The sequence below is a fragment of the Epinephelus lanceolatus genome, chromosome 4, assembly GCF_041903045.1.
Source record: "Epinephelus lanceolatus isolate andai-2023 chromosome 4, ASM4190304v1, whole genome shotgun sequence".
Lineage (NCBI taxonomy): Eukaryota > Metazoa > Chordata > Actinopteri > Perciformes > Serranidae > Epinephelus > Epinephelus lanceolatus.
Genome location: NC_135737.1, coordinates 22,936,965 through 22,954,201, shown reverse-complemented (window position 1 = coordinate 22,954,201; position 17,237 = coordinate 22,936,965). Strand labels below are relative to the sequence as shown.

The 17,237-nt window shown below is 41.2% G+C and overlaps 1 protein-coding gene across 1 annotated transcript; it reads right to left on the bottom strand.

Annotated features, from left to right (window-relative positions):
• Positions 1-4,407: 4,407 nt before the first annotated feature.
• Positions 4,408-11,271, bottom strand: LOC117259889 (extracellular calcium-sensing receptor-like). Its single transcript, XM_078166792.1, has 8 exons — positions 11,243-11,271; positions 10,415-10,709; positions 10,032-10,321; positions 9,567-9,862; positions 9,010-9,215; positions 8,651-8,872; positions 5,393-5,516; positions 4,408-5,312 (listed from the first exon to the last, which is right to left on the bottom strand). The coding sequence occupies exons 1-8, from the start codon at positions 11,269-11,271 to the stop codon at positions 4,408-4,410; spliced, it is 2,367 nt and encodes a 788-aa protein (XP_078022918.1).
• Between the last annotated feature and the right edge of the window lie 5,966 nt (positions 11,272-17,237).

Below are 17,237 nucleotides of genomic sequence, written 5' to 3'. Positions count from 1 at the left end.
ACCATACTTCTTAAGGAAGTCTACAATCTCTTCATCTTCTGGTGATTCAAGCAACCCACTCACAATTACTGCATTGGGGACTTTGATACTTGAGCTCAGTATGACCTCCATCTTTAGCAAAGTGTAGCTAAGACTTGAAGACTGTTTCACACAATTTAGGGATGTTTCACCATTTCACTGCTGACAGTGTAACCAGGCTCCTGGCTGGCTCGCCACTTGTAACACTTATTACAGGTTAGTATGATTGATAAATAGTTCTGATAGCTATAAATTGACTCTGGGCTAATATCAGAAGGTTCTAGGTATGAATACAGAGCCTTAAGAAGTAAATGTCAGCAGAGAAAGGAACCACACAATAAAGTGACTGGAACCACACAATTAAATTTAAAGATGTATTGTACAGAATTATAAAACAGAAATTCACAGTCCCTGCCTATCTAAAGCCGGCTTCCTACAGTGCTTGAGAAATACAGTCAAAGAAATAAAGTGTGTATCCCCTTTAAATGGGACAGAATGATGACACAATGAGACAATGCTGCACAAACACTCTTGTCATTGTTTGAACTTATAAATGAAAGAACAGTTCACAATTTTAACAGAAATACATAAGAAAGGAGAAGTGCAAGTCATAGTTATGAGCAGTAACTGCTGCATGTGCCTCTTTGAAACAAATACAGATCTACATCAAAGAGTTGCCTGAACACCAAATTTTCTGATGTTAAATTCAGACAAAACTGAAATTATTGTTCTTGGCCCCAAACAACTCAGATGACCTAGTTTCTCTAGATGGTATTGCTCTGGCCTCAACCACTACCGTAAGAAACCTCGGAGTAACATTTTATCAAGATTTGTCTTTTAATTCTCATTTAAAACAAACCTCACGGACTGCATTTTTTCATCTGCATAATATTGCGAAAATTAGGCCTATCCTGACCCAAAAAGATGCAGAAAAATTGGTCCACGCTTTTGTTACCTCAAGGCTGGATTACTGTAACTCTCTACTATCAGGTAGCTCTAGTAAGTCCTTAAAAACTCTCCAGCTAATTCAGAATGCAGCTGCACGTGTACTAACAGGAACTAAGAAACGAGATCATATTTCTCCTGTTTTAGCTTCTCTGCACTGGCTCCCTGTAAAATCCAGAATTGAATTTAAAATCCTACTGTTAACTTATAAAGCACTAAACTCATATCGCAGCGGTGCCTGGATAGCGTGACGTGTGTGGTTGTGCTGCTGCCGTGGTCCTGCCAGATGCCTCCTGCTGCTGCTGCTGCCATCATTAGTCATGAGTCATATTTCTACTGTTATTATACGCATATGATTATTATCACACATGTATACTGCCAGATACTAATATATACTTTCAACATATTGTATCACAGTAGCAAGAACTATAACGATATTACTTTCATTAATGTTGTTGTAAGCTACTGTCATTACCATCTGTCCTGCATCTCTCTCTCTCTCTCTCTCTCTCTCTCTCTCTCTCTCTCTCTTTCTGTCTCACTGTGTCATACGGATTACTGTTAATTTATTATGCTGATCTGTTCTGTACGACATCTATTGCATGTCTGTCCGTCCTGGAAGAGGGATCCCTCCTCAGTTGCTCTTCCTGAGGTTTCTACTGTTTTTTTTCCCCCATTAAAGGGGGTTTTTGGGGGAGTTTTTCCTTATCCTCTGTGAGGGTCCAAAAGACAGAGGGATGTTGTATACTGTAAAGCCCTGTGAGGTAAATTGTGATTTGTGATATTGGGCTTTATAAATAAAATTGATTGATTGATTGATTGATTGATTGATTGATAAAACACAAGAATAGATATTGGTCAAAAATTCACATGGACTATAGTATGGATTAATAATAGTCAACTAAATCTCAGCCATTTATTTATTTATATGTATTCATTAAATGATTACCTTATTGTATACATGTTTTTTATTTATATATTTTTTGCATATAGTCTACTATTTTTTACTATTTTCGTGAATATAATACCTGATGTTCATACAGAAAATAGTGAATTGCCACTGATTGTGAAAGCATATAAATTCTTTGTTTTGAAGTTTTCAGTACAAAAGCTTTGTGGCACAACTGTCAGCTCATCATGCAAATCAAAACATTTTCATCCCCACACAGACTAACATCCTCTTATCCCCCCATTTCTCCCTCTTACTCACCTCCCTGTGCATCTTAGTGGCTTAGGTAAGGTGGTGTAGTCATGCTTCCTTGTATGCATGTAGGAGTGTATGGAGAAAAGGCCTCCAATAACATAGTCACCATCCATTGAGAAGGCAGGTAGGCGAGTGGTTCCTAGATGCTTACACTTCACAGATGAAGCCTCAGTGCTAAACCCAGCAACAGTCCTATCGTCTGTAAACCCAGCCCTTTGTTTCATACCATCCCCAAAACCAGCTGAGTTCAGCTCACACAAACCCAGACACAGCATCAGGCCAATAAAGAGAGCTGAGATCCATCCCTCAACAGTCTGCATGTGATCATACTGTGTGTGTTGACATTGGTTTATATAGATTTTTGGACAAAAGATTCCCTCATCCTACTTTATGTCAGCTTACAATACAACAGACTAAGGATGCTCTTACCCAATGGTCATCGATTATTTCTTGTCAAAGTCTTTTCTGTGGGCTGTATGTACAAAATACAGTAATCTGTACTCGGTGGTCCAGGTCTTTTTGCTCGTCTTACAAAGTTATCATTGTGAACACCTCTTCCTAAAGTTGTCCTACACTTTTTTATTGGTTTTAGCTGATATTAGAGTGAATACTAACAATTGCAAACATGTAATGAGTTGTTTGTACGGTTCAATGCTGTCTTAAGCAGGGCGTAAAATTAACATTTTACCTCATCTGCCATTGGCTAGTGACCTATAAAAATTTACCGGCCAAACATATTTTTCACCAGCCAAATAAAAAAATTGTGCCATATTCGATGAAAAATAATTACCTTACGTTTTTAGTATGAAAATCCAACTTTAGGAAAATCCAACCCTGTCCTCTGTGTTTCGTTGGCGTGCTTGCGGCAAAGGCTGCAGTAGTAGTATCACGATACCACGGCAAAAATGAGGCAGATGTGCCTTTTGTCATTTATAAAAAGATAAATCACTTTTCTATAATACATCAATGATATTTCAATGGAATAAATTACTTATTGACTTCATTCATACTTCAAAATCAGCATCAATAAGTGATTAACATGGGGGGGGGGATCAAAATAAAATAAATAAATAAAATAAGAATCAACCAGCCACCCTCCTCCCCTGACAGTCCCTCCATAAGTAACAAACAGTCCCTAAAGTGCGGTGAGGTTTGTGGAAATGTTAACGGCTCGTTTCTCCTCTGACACGCTACATACGTGTGTACCGCTACGGCTCGGTTGTCCAGGTACTACTGGGCAGTCATGACACCAACAAAAGAGGAAATTACTGGACCTGGAGTCGGACTTTGTCGGAGACGGCCGGTAAGCCGTTATCTTGCGCCGCAGAGCACTATGACCCTCCGCCGTGTTCCTGTCTGTGACCCCTGTTCAACCCACAACCTCCAGGATTTGCATTTCCTTTCTGCTGTTGGTTGAAACGTGATAATAGGGGCGCCCCACTCCACTAACTTGACGTGGAAATGAGCGGTAGTCTAGAAAACTGGCGAGTTTTTTTGTTGTTGTTGTTGTTGTTTTGTTTTTTTTCGAGGGCGCCCGTGCGTCCTCACATAGATTGCGCCCTGGGCAGTCGCCCACATTGCCCATAGCAAAAACCGTCCCTGGACACAGCTGGCAGAAATGGTCGAAGCACATAAAAAACCCACATGCAATTCAAAATTTTCCATCAGCCACTGGCGGGTGTGTGTTTTTGTTTTACACGCCAAACTCATTTTTTACCTGCCATTGGCGCTTGGCGGGTGTTAATTTTACGCCCTGCCCATAGCAAAAACCGTCCCTGGACACAGCTGGCAGAAATGGTCGAAGCACATAAAAAACCCACATGCAATTCAAAATTTTCCTTCGGCCACTGGCGGGTGTGTGTTTTTGTTTTACACGCCAAACTCATTTTTTACCCGCCATTGGCGCTTGGCGGGTGTTAATTTTACGCCCTGGTCTTAAGTAAAGCAGAATTGTATGGAAATGGCAATAAACTGTATTAAAATTCTGAGGAAGAACTCCACACATGTTTGTAAATATCACTTTTTTAAGTTCAATTTCATTTCATTCAGTTTAATTTCATTTATATCGTCAGCACATGAAAACAACACAATAACAGAGCACAAATAACATCATAAAATAAAAATATTGAATTTGCAAACTTGCAAATCTAAATTAAAATCACCAAGATGAAGACTGTTGAATTTGTAGATAATAGGCTTTTTGCTGTTTCCATCTTAACTGTTTCCAAACCTTGAGTGACCTAGAATTGATTTTTGTTCATTAAATGTTTTTTGGTGTTCTTTTCTGGCTTAAACAATATGATGAAACACTTTGGAGCAAATATACACAGTATTAGTCCAAAACTGGAGGCCAGAATAGCAAATATCTCCACAGCCACAGTAAATTTCCCAGGAGAGCTGACATATGCTGGAATAAAGGTGATCCAGACTGCACAGAATATCAACATGCTGAAGGTGATAAGTTTGGCTTCATTAAAATTATCAGGTAGTTTCCGGGCTAGGACAGCTAACACAAAGCAAAAGACAGCCAGTATGCCTATGTATCCAAGCACAGCCCAGAACCCTATAGCTGAGCCTAATGCACACTCCAGAATGACTCTGTTCTTGTATGTGGTGAGGTTTTTCATTGGAAAAGGGGGACTAAGAACCAGCCATATACTACATATTAAAACTTGAATGAATGTGAAGAATACCACAGTCATTCTTTGATGTGGAGGACCAAACCATTTCATCACATTACTGCCTGGGAGTGTAGCTTTGAAGGCCATTAACACTACAATTGTTTTTCCGAGAACACAAGACATACAGAGGACAAAGGTGATCCCAAATGCTGTGTGGCGCAGCATGCAGGACCACTCAGAGGGTGGTCCAATGAAGGTTAATGGACATAAGAAACATAGAGTCAGGGAAAAGAGCAGCAGGAAGCTCAGCTCAGAGTTGTTGGCCCTGACAATTGGGGATGTCCTGTGATGACAGAACACAGCTGCTGTTATAATGGTAAGACAGGCGCCACCAACTGAAAATGCAGCCAGGATGTTTCCGAGGATCTCGTTGAAGGAAAGAAACTCTACAGGCTTGGGGAGACAAATGTCTCTCCTTGCATTAGGCCAGAACTCCTTGGGGCAAGGGAAACAATCAGGGGAATCTGAAAAAAGGGCTTTTAACAGTCATATATTTCATGTTGTAGATATGCATTCCAAAAACAAATAAATACAAAAAACATACCTGTTACATTGCTAATCTCTCCTTCGGGACACGGTTTACAATCATAACAGCAGATGGGTTTTCCTTTCTGCAGCACTTTACGAGTTCCTGGAGGACAGCTGTCAGTGCACACTGACACAGGCACCTGACACATAGATACAAACAGACTTACACTTATTCAGTTGTGCTACAAAGCTGTGAGGATTAAAGGATAGACTCACATTTTGCAAGTCTGTCGTAAAACAGTTTTTACATATATGAATATGTAAATAATATTCAATATGTGCATTATGTTTTGTGTAAACATGAGTTCTGAAATGCAGCCGAAGCTACAATGAGGCTTCAGGAGTCGGAGTTAGACAAATCAAGCAGTTTTCATTCAGAGTCACAGACTTTCGTTTAGATTCCTTAATAGTTGATGCCATTAAGAGGGTAGGGGAAGCTTAGCTTTCCCATAATTAGCTTTGATTTTTTTTTTTTTTAATTTATGTTTAACAAAAATAAGATTTTTGGAGGACAGTCTACTAACATTAAAGTTACCATATCACTATATATTCGAATTGAGTCATTAGGTATACAGCAAATTTGCAGCCAAACCACCTTCACCAGTGTGTGTGTGTGTGTGTGTGTGTGTGTGTGTGTGTATTTGGGTTGTTGGCTTTACACTACTGCACGGAATTATTCTTATTATTAGTTTATAACTTATTACTTATAACTTAAATTTGGATGGCTGCTTTGTTTTCTTCCTGCCCACCCAAGTCCGTGATGTTTTCTAGTGAGCTAGGTGAAGTCAGTGATTGGTTGTTCTGCATATCACTACCTAGTGAGTGATTTAACCCTGTAGGCCATGTCTGGGAAGTAAACGTTACAGGTGCATTAATATGAGTTCAAGCCCGAAAGGCTGAAGCCTTATTGTTTTTGTGCTGTTTTATTTTTTATTTTTATTTTTTATTTTTATTTTTTTTTCATAGAGACATGGCATTTGCACCAGTCATTGAAAGACGTGTGCAAATGCTGCTCAAGAAATGTGACAATAATCAGCCAGATGGGGGCGCTATAATTTAGGGTCAACATTTGAACACCACACTGTAACATGGACTGATTTGAATCTTGACACACAAGTACAGCTCAATGTGCTCTATAAAAAGGCCTCAAGAACCATTAAGGTCCTCCTGGAAAAAATTATGCCATTTTGAATTATTTGAAAAACATGTTTTTGCCATCCCTTCCTGAGGAGAATTCAATGAGAATTTTTGTCAACAACCCTTTACTGTTAATGATATCAAAATGCGTTTTGAAGCTGTTGACCATTATACAACAGTTAGTTCCGGCCCTGCAATTTGATTGGTCGAGAGACAGTAAAACCGTGATGATATTGGAGTACAACATCACAGTTATTTCACTGTGTATGTATCACTCCGCCTCACAGCTGATTGCAATCAATAATCAAATCAAAACTGACGGTTAGTGTCAGTTAGGTCAGCAGTTGCGTTGTAGGCTAATTAATTCATCCACTGTCAAACAGCCAAAAATATGGATTTATTTCCTAAAATAAGTTTTGAATTGAACTATGAATGGTCATCAGAGGAAGATGAGGGAGAGGAGAAGCTGAATCCATCTGAGCACACATCCAGGTTTGTCAGTGTTTCATCAGCGGAGCTCAATGACTTGGAGAAAAGCGACATACTGTCAGATCAGATGGCAGAGTCGGCTGTGCCTGTGAAGTGACAGTCCACCATGCAGTCACCAGAGACTTATTTCACCGGCTGCACAATTAATGGAAACGTGCTGATAAATGTGTATAAAGAGTAAGTGCCTGGCGCACCATGTCTGCGTTACATAGCAACGGTGACAGCGGAGTCCTGAGGGAACTATTTTTGTTGGCGGAAGACAAATAAAATGCTTAAATTATCTATTTTGTCCTCATTTTTCAACATTTCTTAATCAGCCTTGCTTATTTAACTGTTGAACTGTTGTATAGGCCTCGTGCCTGCAACCGAATCACAGCTGTGACAATATCACAGTACAACATCACAAGCTCGAGTGTGATATTGCTTAAATGAACTTCGCAGCACATAAATGGACCTTACTGCACAACCTTTGGGTCAGTAATCACAAACCTTGCAAGAAATATCTTATCAGGGACCAGGAACATATTCTGAAAGTTTCATCTAAATTGACAAGAGGGGGCACCACAAACACAAATAATGGGTGTGGGATAATACAAATCAGACTATAAATGAGAAATTGATTAACCAATCATTACAAAGCTTGCAGGGTATGTTAAATAATAATGATCAACCAAGTGTGTTAAATTGTTTTAAAATCAATCAACAGGAGGCACCACCTGTTCCTTTTGTAAAATTTAGGGTTTGTTCACACATCATTTTACCTAAGCCACTAAATCATGTCCCCAAAATGTTTCTGCAGTTGATCAATAGGCAGCGAAAGTGTTTCCAAAGAAGAGCGTGGCCCAGTAGAGATTTTGACATAAACCAAAGAGCATCTGTTTGTCATAAAACCTGTTGTTTATCTTTAAGGCAGGTGTCCTACACTGTAAACGGTCTTGATCCTACTCGTTTTCAAGTTTCAAAGGTCAGCACTGGCTTAAACCCTGCAATTGTCACTTGCGGCTATATTTGTTATTGTTATTTCAAAATTCAAAGGCTAAATATTATTTGTGAATGCTCTTGTTATGATTTAATTTGTAATTGTTCTATTTCAATACCAACCAGTGTAGACTGTTCTTACAGTGGCCTACACTCATATTGTGGTTTATTTGATTTTTGTTTTGTTTTGTATCATGTGTAAACCTGATGTCTGCTCGATAGTCCTTGTGGTGGAAAAAGCTATGATAATTTTTGTTTTCAACTTGCTATGAACCATTTCTTTTATGTGTAGGTAAAATAAAAAAAGGTTATAAAGTCCAGGTTTGAGATCATCTGTCTACCAGCCACAACCTTAAGATGCATCCTGTTTTTTTTTTTTGTCAAATGAGATGTATGACTGATCTTCATAAACAATAACTAAACAAACAGCCTGAGTATAGCTAATGCCATCGTGCCATCTATGGATTCCTTTATTTGTTATTATCCCTCTGCAGTAGCTCAGCAAGTGAAAATAAAAAGGGAAACTTTCATACTAAATATACTGTAAGTTTGGAACAGATCTCTTTACAGAGCGAGTATGGACAGGAGTGGTGGGGACCAAAAATACATATCATTTCCTTTCAGTTCATCAAATATGAATATGTTAAATGATTGCTTTTGGGCTCCTTACTTGTGTGCCATCCTCCACCCAGGTGAGCTTCCTGTTGATACTGAACTCCTGGCCCGCTGGCAGTGATGCATCATAGTGTCCTACTGTCACCAACTCAATGCTGCCACTCTCACTTTTTTGCCAGTTAACCAGCTCGTATTTGGCCACAGGATCCCTGTTGGCATCAAATGACACATCATAACCATTTTGGGAAAAATTTACTTTCTTCAGCTGCGTAAGAACCTGTGAGAATGAAGTAATGTTAAACAATGAGGGACAGAAATGAAGACAATGTGAAATAAAATAATATTTAATAAAAATATATGTTGTAGCAAAAGATGGGCATCGGGGTGTTCACATAGTTATTCATTTCAACTGACCTCTTTGGGCTCTGTCTTGGTGAATTTGTCACACTGAGTTGTAGAATTAGTTTCCTGACACACTGCATTATGAATGGCATGAGCTATTGCATAAACAGCCTTGTACACCATGTTAGTGATTCGGAGCTGAGATGTGTCAGTGTACGGGCTTTGGATCATCTGTATGTCTTCAGTTCCATCACATACACTCTCGTCTGTGGCTGCACCTAAAAACACACAGAGACAGCGACACCTGTCTATTAGCCCTGACAGTGATATAACATTATTATTCATTAATCTGTGTTTATTATCCTTTTTGTTTTGTTTATTTTTATTGTCATTATTTTTAAATTGCTAAATGTGCCTTGTAGAAAACTACATATATACTGTATATTGTGCTGTAAACATGCTCACACATTTCGAAGCAATGTTTACAAATATGACTTAATCTATTTTCTAATATTTGCTGTTCTAGTTTGTCAATCCTATTTTTTAGTCCTTACGTTTTCCAGCTCACATTAAAACACTGCACAATCCAACTGTTTTACCTATGCTTAAAATCAGCACAGCTTCCTCACTTTTTCTCAGCCTGCAGTTGAATGCATCCTCCCAGAACTCAGTAAGCACCGGAGAAGCAGCCACTTTAGAGGGAGAGAGATCCAGCAGGAAGTCTCTCAGACCTGGGATGACAGATTTCTCAATGCCAAATCCGATGGCTCCAGCACAGAAGCTGAACCTCAGCATGTCAGGGTCTGTTACCCAAGACTCACTGCCGATCCACTGGCGAGGTGGAAAAGGCTTGAGTGACAGCTCCTCCAGTAAGATCATCATGTCTGCAGGGGATGTAAATGCCACAACAACCTTTGCTGTCGACCTGGAGAGAAAGATAATATTTGATCTCACTGACTATTTGTTTAGAAAATATCAGTAAAAAATATCAGAGAAACAATCATGATGAAAAACAGAAACATGCCAAGATAATAATGTGTGGAGAAGATTAGTGTCAACAAAGGTAACATAAGCACAATTAGTGATGTGGAAACCTGCGGATAACATCAGCCACTCTCTGGATTCTGCTATGTGGGTGGGTCCAATAGAAAGATTCAGAGTATTCCACACAGATTCCCTCTCTGTGTGCTGCGTCCAGGAAAGACGCCATGCCATTATTGCCATAGTCAGAATCTGACCTGACAGCACCTATCCATGTCCAGCCAAAGTGTTTTACCAGCTTGGCCAGAGCATCAGCCTGAAACTGGTCACTAGGGATTGTTCTGAAGAAAGTCGGGTACTGCTGCTTATCTGACAGACATGCACAAGTGGCAAAGTGGCTCACCTAAATGATAACAACAGTGTTTGTTTTAACAGGGCAGACAAAAAAAAATCATCCCTGTATATTAATTATTTGCCAGAAATTAAAAACAATTACTTGAGGAATGTTGAAAGACCCAACAATGCGCGACATGCCGATGGATGGTGTAGACCCTGAATCACCAATGACAGCCATCACCATACCAGAGTGTGAGCAGCTGTTGCCTGTGTAAAACACTGGGTCCAGACCACTTGAAAGCTGGAATGCCACATGCACAGCCACGGGCACTGAGGCACACGAGTCATAGATCTGATAACCAAGCTTGATGCCAGGAAGCAGCTCCGTGCTGTTGTTAATCTCCTCGATGGCAAACACCATTGCACGTGAGGAGCGCAGTTCATGGAGGATCATGCTGCACACAGACACTTTTGTTAAAGAAATTGTCCTAGAAATGCACACTTAAGATTAACTGCAATTTGAAATTATGCACTGGAAATAGATACAATGGCTGCACTGCATCTGTGGAGCAAATACACATCAATGAATTGCCTGAACGCCGAGTTCAAAACACAGGATTAGATATCAGTCCAAAATTCACATGGGCCGTAATGCACAAATTATCAATAGTCAAGTAAATCAAAATTCGTAATTTGTTTTTATTCAGTTAAATATTTAGAAAACAGTTGTGAGACACACCTATATTTTCAGTTTAAAAACACAGAATGCATATTTTCACACTCTACTGTTTTTGTGAGTATAATATCTGCAATTTATATAGCCAAATATTAAATTGGCACTGATTGTGAAACAATAGATTTTTCTCAGGTTTTCTGTATCACCAAAATTTTTGCAACATGATCATAAGCTCATCATACAAATCAAACCTTTCTATCTCTACACAGTTTAACATCCTCCTCTTATCCCCCACTTCTCCCTTCTACTCACCTCCCTGTGCACCTTAGTGGCTCAGGCATGGTGGTGTAGTTATGCTTTAATGTGTGCATGTAATGATGTAATGCAAAAACCCCACCAATAACATAGTCACCATCCCCTGAGAATGCAGGTACACGAGTGGTACCCTGAAGTGTACATTTTACAGACGAGGCATCAGTTACAAACCCAGCACCACTTGTATCCTCTGGAAACCCAGCCCTTTGTTTCATGCCATCCCCAGAACCGTTCAAAGCAAAAGCTGAGATCAGCTCCAGAAAACTCAGAGACAGCATCAGGCCAATGAAGAGAGCTGAGATCTCCATCCCTCAACAATCTGCATGTGATCATACTGTGAATGTGTTTTCATGGGTTTATATAGATTTTCAGACAGAGCTTCCCTCCTCCTACCATCAGCTTACTGGGGAACTGCTCATTGGTCCGACAGCCCATTGGTCTGACATCCCATTGTGCCGACCACCAAAAACCACTTGGTTAGGGTCAGGAAAAGATCATGGTGTGGGTTAAAATGAAAAAGAAAGTGGCAAACACATAAGCCGTGAGCCTGCTTCGCCTCAAGCCTTTCCCAGCTGATCCAGAGCCGGTTGCAGCGCACCATCAAGGTAGAAATACACCCGCCGGGAGCCATTCAGCACCGCGGAGAGCTCCCCACACAACCCCGACCCCAGAGTTAATAACAGGAGGTTATGGTGTTTCGCTCTCTTCTCTCTAAGACATGTATCTCGACCAGTAGCCTACTTCTGTTGCGTTTGCTGATCCTCTATGGTACACAAAAACAGTATAGCCTAGTATAATCACATATCGGAACAATGGGACATCGGACTAATGGGATGTTGGACCAATGGGCTGTTGGACCAATGACATGGACCCAGCTTACTGTAGGGACTGTAGGGTAGAGAGGATGCTCTTAACCAGTGGTCTTTGATTCACGCTTTCTAGGTCATTTCTTTTGGCTGCATGTACACTAATCTTTACTACTGTAAGTGTCCATGTATCTCTTCTGCTCTTGTAAAGTTATCATTGTAAACACCAGGTGCCAGATGCATAAATGATGCATGCGCAGAAAAACGATGTGTAGACCAGGCATAGATACAGTTTTGGTTGAGATGGCTGCAGTTGTGATGATAAGAAGGATATTAAAAAATAGTTGAGAGACAGATAATATTGTTTTTAGTTTGTTGCCATTTTCACTGATTGTTTTATACATTTTGCAGGTTACACAGTGCTCTGAAAAATTCAGTCAAAGGTGTATTAAAAATATCCTGTGAGGCACTTTATAAAGCCTGTTTGAACATGAGCGCTATATGAAGTGGTCCTCCGTCTAACATGTAATAATCATGAGGACTGAGATTTTATCAGGACAATGGTTTGCAGAAACATGATGAATTAGTGGTAGACATGCCACAAATTGCCACAGCAACGATTATAGTTGCACTGGCACAGTTGGAGAACCTCGCTGATGCGACACAGTGAGAGAAACTGCACTTTCCTTACCGTATTTCTAATTGACAGGTCTAAAAAAAATGGTGGAGACGCCCAAGTATTGATATGCCAATGGATGCTTAAGGGCATTTCTGCATCCATTATGGCAATCTGTGGGTGTGGAGAGGAGGCTCATGCCTGTGCTCCCAAGACCACAGTGATCAAGATTTAAATAGCCTACAGAGTCAGACGTACACATGGCTTTATAATTCTGACAAAAAGAATATCTATGCACATTTATGCCTTTGCGCGTATCCACAGTTTTAGTCATGAATCTACACAGAGTTTTATGAATCTGGCCCCAGATACCTTCCTAATTTTGACATATCCTCAGACCTTTTTTGCTTTGTTTTAGCCTGTGTTACATACCATACCTTAAATGGGTTGTTTTTATGCTTTAATCGTGTTTTGAATAATGCAGACATGGAAATATTTTTTAAAATAAGAATAATTTTATAAAAATGAAAGAACTCAGTACCACTCTTTCTTATGTTTTGACTTTATTAGTTAACTTTATTCTTTTAATTTTTTGCAGCCCATGAAAAAATATTTAGTCCATTTTCATCCACTCATCCGAGGCCAGGGCAGCAGGCTAAGCAACGTACGCCAGACGTCCCTTTTCCCAGCAGCGCTTTCCAGTGTTCCCATGCCAGATGAGATATACAGTACAGGCCAAAAGTTTGGACACACCTTCTCATTCAATGTGTTTTCTTTATTTTCATGACTATTTACATTGTAGATTCTCACTGAAGGCATCAAAACTATGAATGAACACATGTGGAGTTATGTACTTAACAAAAAAAGGTGAAATAACTGAAAACATGTTTTATACTCTAGTTTCTTCAAAATAGCCACCCTTTGCTCTGATTACTGCTTTGCACACTCTTGGCATTCTCTCGATGAGCTTCAAGAGGTAGTCACCTGAAATGGTTTCCACTTCACAGGTGTGCCTTATCAGGATTAATTACTTTAAGAAATGAAGGTCAGTCAGTCCGGAAAATTGCAAAAACTTTAAATGTGTCCCCAAGTGGAGTCGCAAAAACCATCAAGCACTACAACGAAACTGGCACACATGAGGACCGACCCAGGAAAGGAAGACCAAGAGTCACCTCTGCTTCTGAGGATAAGTTCATCCGAGTCACCAGCCTCAGAAATCGCAAGTTAACAGCAGCTCAGATCAGAGACCAGATGAATGCCACACAGAGTTCTAGCAGCAGACCCATCTCTAGAACAACTGTTAAGAGGAGACTGCGCGAATCAGGCCTTCATGGTCAAATAGCTGCTAGGAAACCACTGCTCAGGAGAGGCAACAAGCAGAAGAGATTTGTTTGGGCCAAGAAACACAAGGAATGGACATTAGACCAGTGGAAATCTGTGCTTTGGTCTGATGAGTCCAAATTTGAGATCTTTGGTTCCAACCGCCGTGTCTTTGTGAGACGCAGAAAAGGTGAACGGATGGATTCCACATGCCTGGTTCCCACTGTGAAGCATGGAGGAGGAGGTGTGATGGTGTGGGGGTGTTTTGCTGGTGACACTGTTGGGGATTTATTCAAAATTGAAGGCACACTGAACCAGCATGGCTACCACAGCATCCTGCAGCGACATGCCATCCCATCCGGTTTGCGTTTAGTTGGACAATCATTTATTTTTCAACAGGACAATGACCCCAAACACACCTCCAGGCTGTGTAAGGGCTATTTGACCGAGAAGGAGAGTGATGGAGTGCTGCGGCAGATGACCTGGCCTCCACAGTCACCGGACCTGAACCCAATCGAGATGGTTTGGGGTGAGCTGGACCGCAGAGTGAAGGCAAAGGGGCCAACAAGTGCTAAACACCTCTGGGAACTCCTTCAAGACTGTTGGAAAACCATTTCAGGTGACTACCTCTTGAAGCTCATGGAGAGAATGCCAAGAGTGTGCAAAGCAGTAATCAGAGCAAAGGGTGGCTATTTTGAAGAAACTCGAATATAAAACATGTTTTCAGTTATTTCACCTTTTTTTGTTAAGTACATAACTCCACATGTGTTCATTCATAGTTTTGATGCCTTCAGTGAGAATCTACAATGTAAATAGTCATGAAAATAAAGAAAACGCATTGAATGAGAAGGTGTGTCCAAACTTTTGGCCTGTACTGTATAATCTCTCCAGCATGCTCTGGGTCTACCCCTGAAGCCTCCTAGTTGGATGTGCCCAGTCTGTTAGAGGAGGCACCCAGGAGTCATCCTGATCATATGCCCAGTCATCTTAACTGGCCCCTTTAAACACCAAGGAACAGTGTCTCTACTCCAAGCTTCCTCTGGATGTCTGAGCTCCTCACCCTATCTCTAAGGCTTGGCCCAGCCACCCTACAAAGCAAACTCATTTTGGTTGCTTGTATAGACAATCTCATTGTTTCATTCACTACTCAAAGCTCATGACCATAGGTGAGGCTCAGAACGCAGAAGGGCTGGTATATTAGAAAGCTTTGCCTTGAGCCTCAGCTCCCTCTTGAGTGCCTACATTACTGCTAACATTGCACCAAACCGCCTGTCCATCTCACATTTGATTTTACTCTTACTTGAGAACAACACTCTGAGATTCTTAAACTCCTTTGCTTGGGGTAGTTGCTTTCTCTCAGCTCAGAGAGGCTGTTGGGACAAGACTTCACAACAGGTCAGCAGTTGTAAGGAACTTGTGGAGTGTGTGTGTGTGTGTGTGTGCGTGTGCATGCGTGTGCATGTGAGTGACAGATAATTAGACAAGGAGGTCTGTATGTGAAACAAAACAGAAATTGGCAAACAAAAAAACGACAATAAGTGGGGGAGGCTCACCACGTGTGGTCAGTCAGGACAGAGGAGAAGAAGCGGGAACTTTGAGTTCAGAAACAGCATTAAATCAATCACAGTTGACAGAGTTTAACAGTCTTGCTTCACTTGTACTCTTGTAATCATGCTATGCCCAGTTGTTACTTTACCAGTCAATGGATTTGGGGAGGACTGGTGCTGTGACATGCTGCTTTTGTTAGCCAGGGGTTGTCCGTTATGGATAAACCTGGCTTAGAAGAAGGGGGTTCATTGCAATCTCTACTGTGCCGTGTTTCGGTGGTGCTGATCCAAGGAAACAAGTCGCTCATTCACCTTGCAGAGTTAGAAGTTCAGTGCTAAATAAATTTTGTTGTCTTTCTCAAGCCCTTTTTAGTTAGGAATTGTGCAAATTTGCAGGAAAGCCCAATCAGTCTTTTTTCAGCATTGGCAATATAAAAACAAAATTGGGGAGTGCAGCAAAATGCCGCCTTCCTACTTTTGTTTATACAGAATGTGCCTTTTTCGGGGCAATGGGGGGCGTGAGCAAGTAGCAAAATGTGTAGCTTTACGTGTGGCGTAAACAGTGACGTGGGAGGGAAGCCGCGGCTAGTCAGTCCTTTGGCGATTCTCTCGTAAGTCGGCCCGTTCTTCACCGTCCCCGTCATCTGACGGTTAATGGCCCCTTCGTTTGTGAGGGCAAGGAGGGCACGCAATTCCTTGTATCTCCAGTTGCTCATCTTTACAGTGTCTGTCAGGTTTGTCTGTCCCTCTCCCTACTAGCTGCTCGCTAATTCCTGCTATCAGCTGTTTCCTGTTTATCCACCACCAGTGGGTCGCACGTGCAACTTCATCAACAGCTCCTCCCACAAGTCTTCAACAGCCCCTCCCATTGCGGAAGGCCACCTCGGTCTGTTTAAACTAAGGGTTCTGCCAATATGACTACCCTACGAGGTGCAAAATTGGGCACCTCGGATCAACTCGCCAATCTGGCTCTGTGTGTCTAAACACTCGCAGCTTGCCGGCAAAACGGCCCAACATTCACGGAAAATCTGGCAGTGTAAAAGGGCTTCAGTCTCTTCGGGTTTTGTGTCTTCAGTCTGGCTACTTCAGCAGGCTGTGTTTAGATCAGAGAGCTTTGTTTGTAGCTCTTGCTGGGAGTTAAGTCGAGACAAGGTGGGGGAAGGGTGTAGCAGGTCCAGACAACACCCACAACCCTCCTCTATGGAGATCAAAAGAGAGTTGGCATAATGACATTTCAGGGTGTCACATGTCACAGTAGTGCCCAATCACGTTTTAAGCTAGGTCCATGGGCAGGATGTCACATTAAGGTATGACTTGATGGACCCTTGGAAGTTGAATGCAAATGACCTTTCTTTGTTTCATGAACAAGCCTGATCTGATTCAGCTCACCACCAGGGTGTGATCATTTTTTGGCTCTGCTCCTCTCTTTACCTGTTTCTTCAAAACATGCAGATCTGATGTTGCACCCACAAGGCCAATCATCAGTCTTTAGCCGAGGGTGTTCTGCTACGAAGTACACTTACAGTATGACCCACCCTATGCTCGAACATTGTTTTCATTACGGCCAATCCATGACTTCAATAACAAACCACAACTAAGGTTCAGATCAGACAGGCTGTTCCTCCCAATCACCCCCGTCCAGGTTTCTCTATTATTGGCCATGTGAGTGCTCCATAACTGCCTTAAAGACATAAAAAATTGGA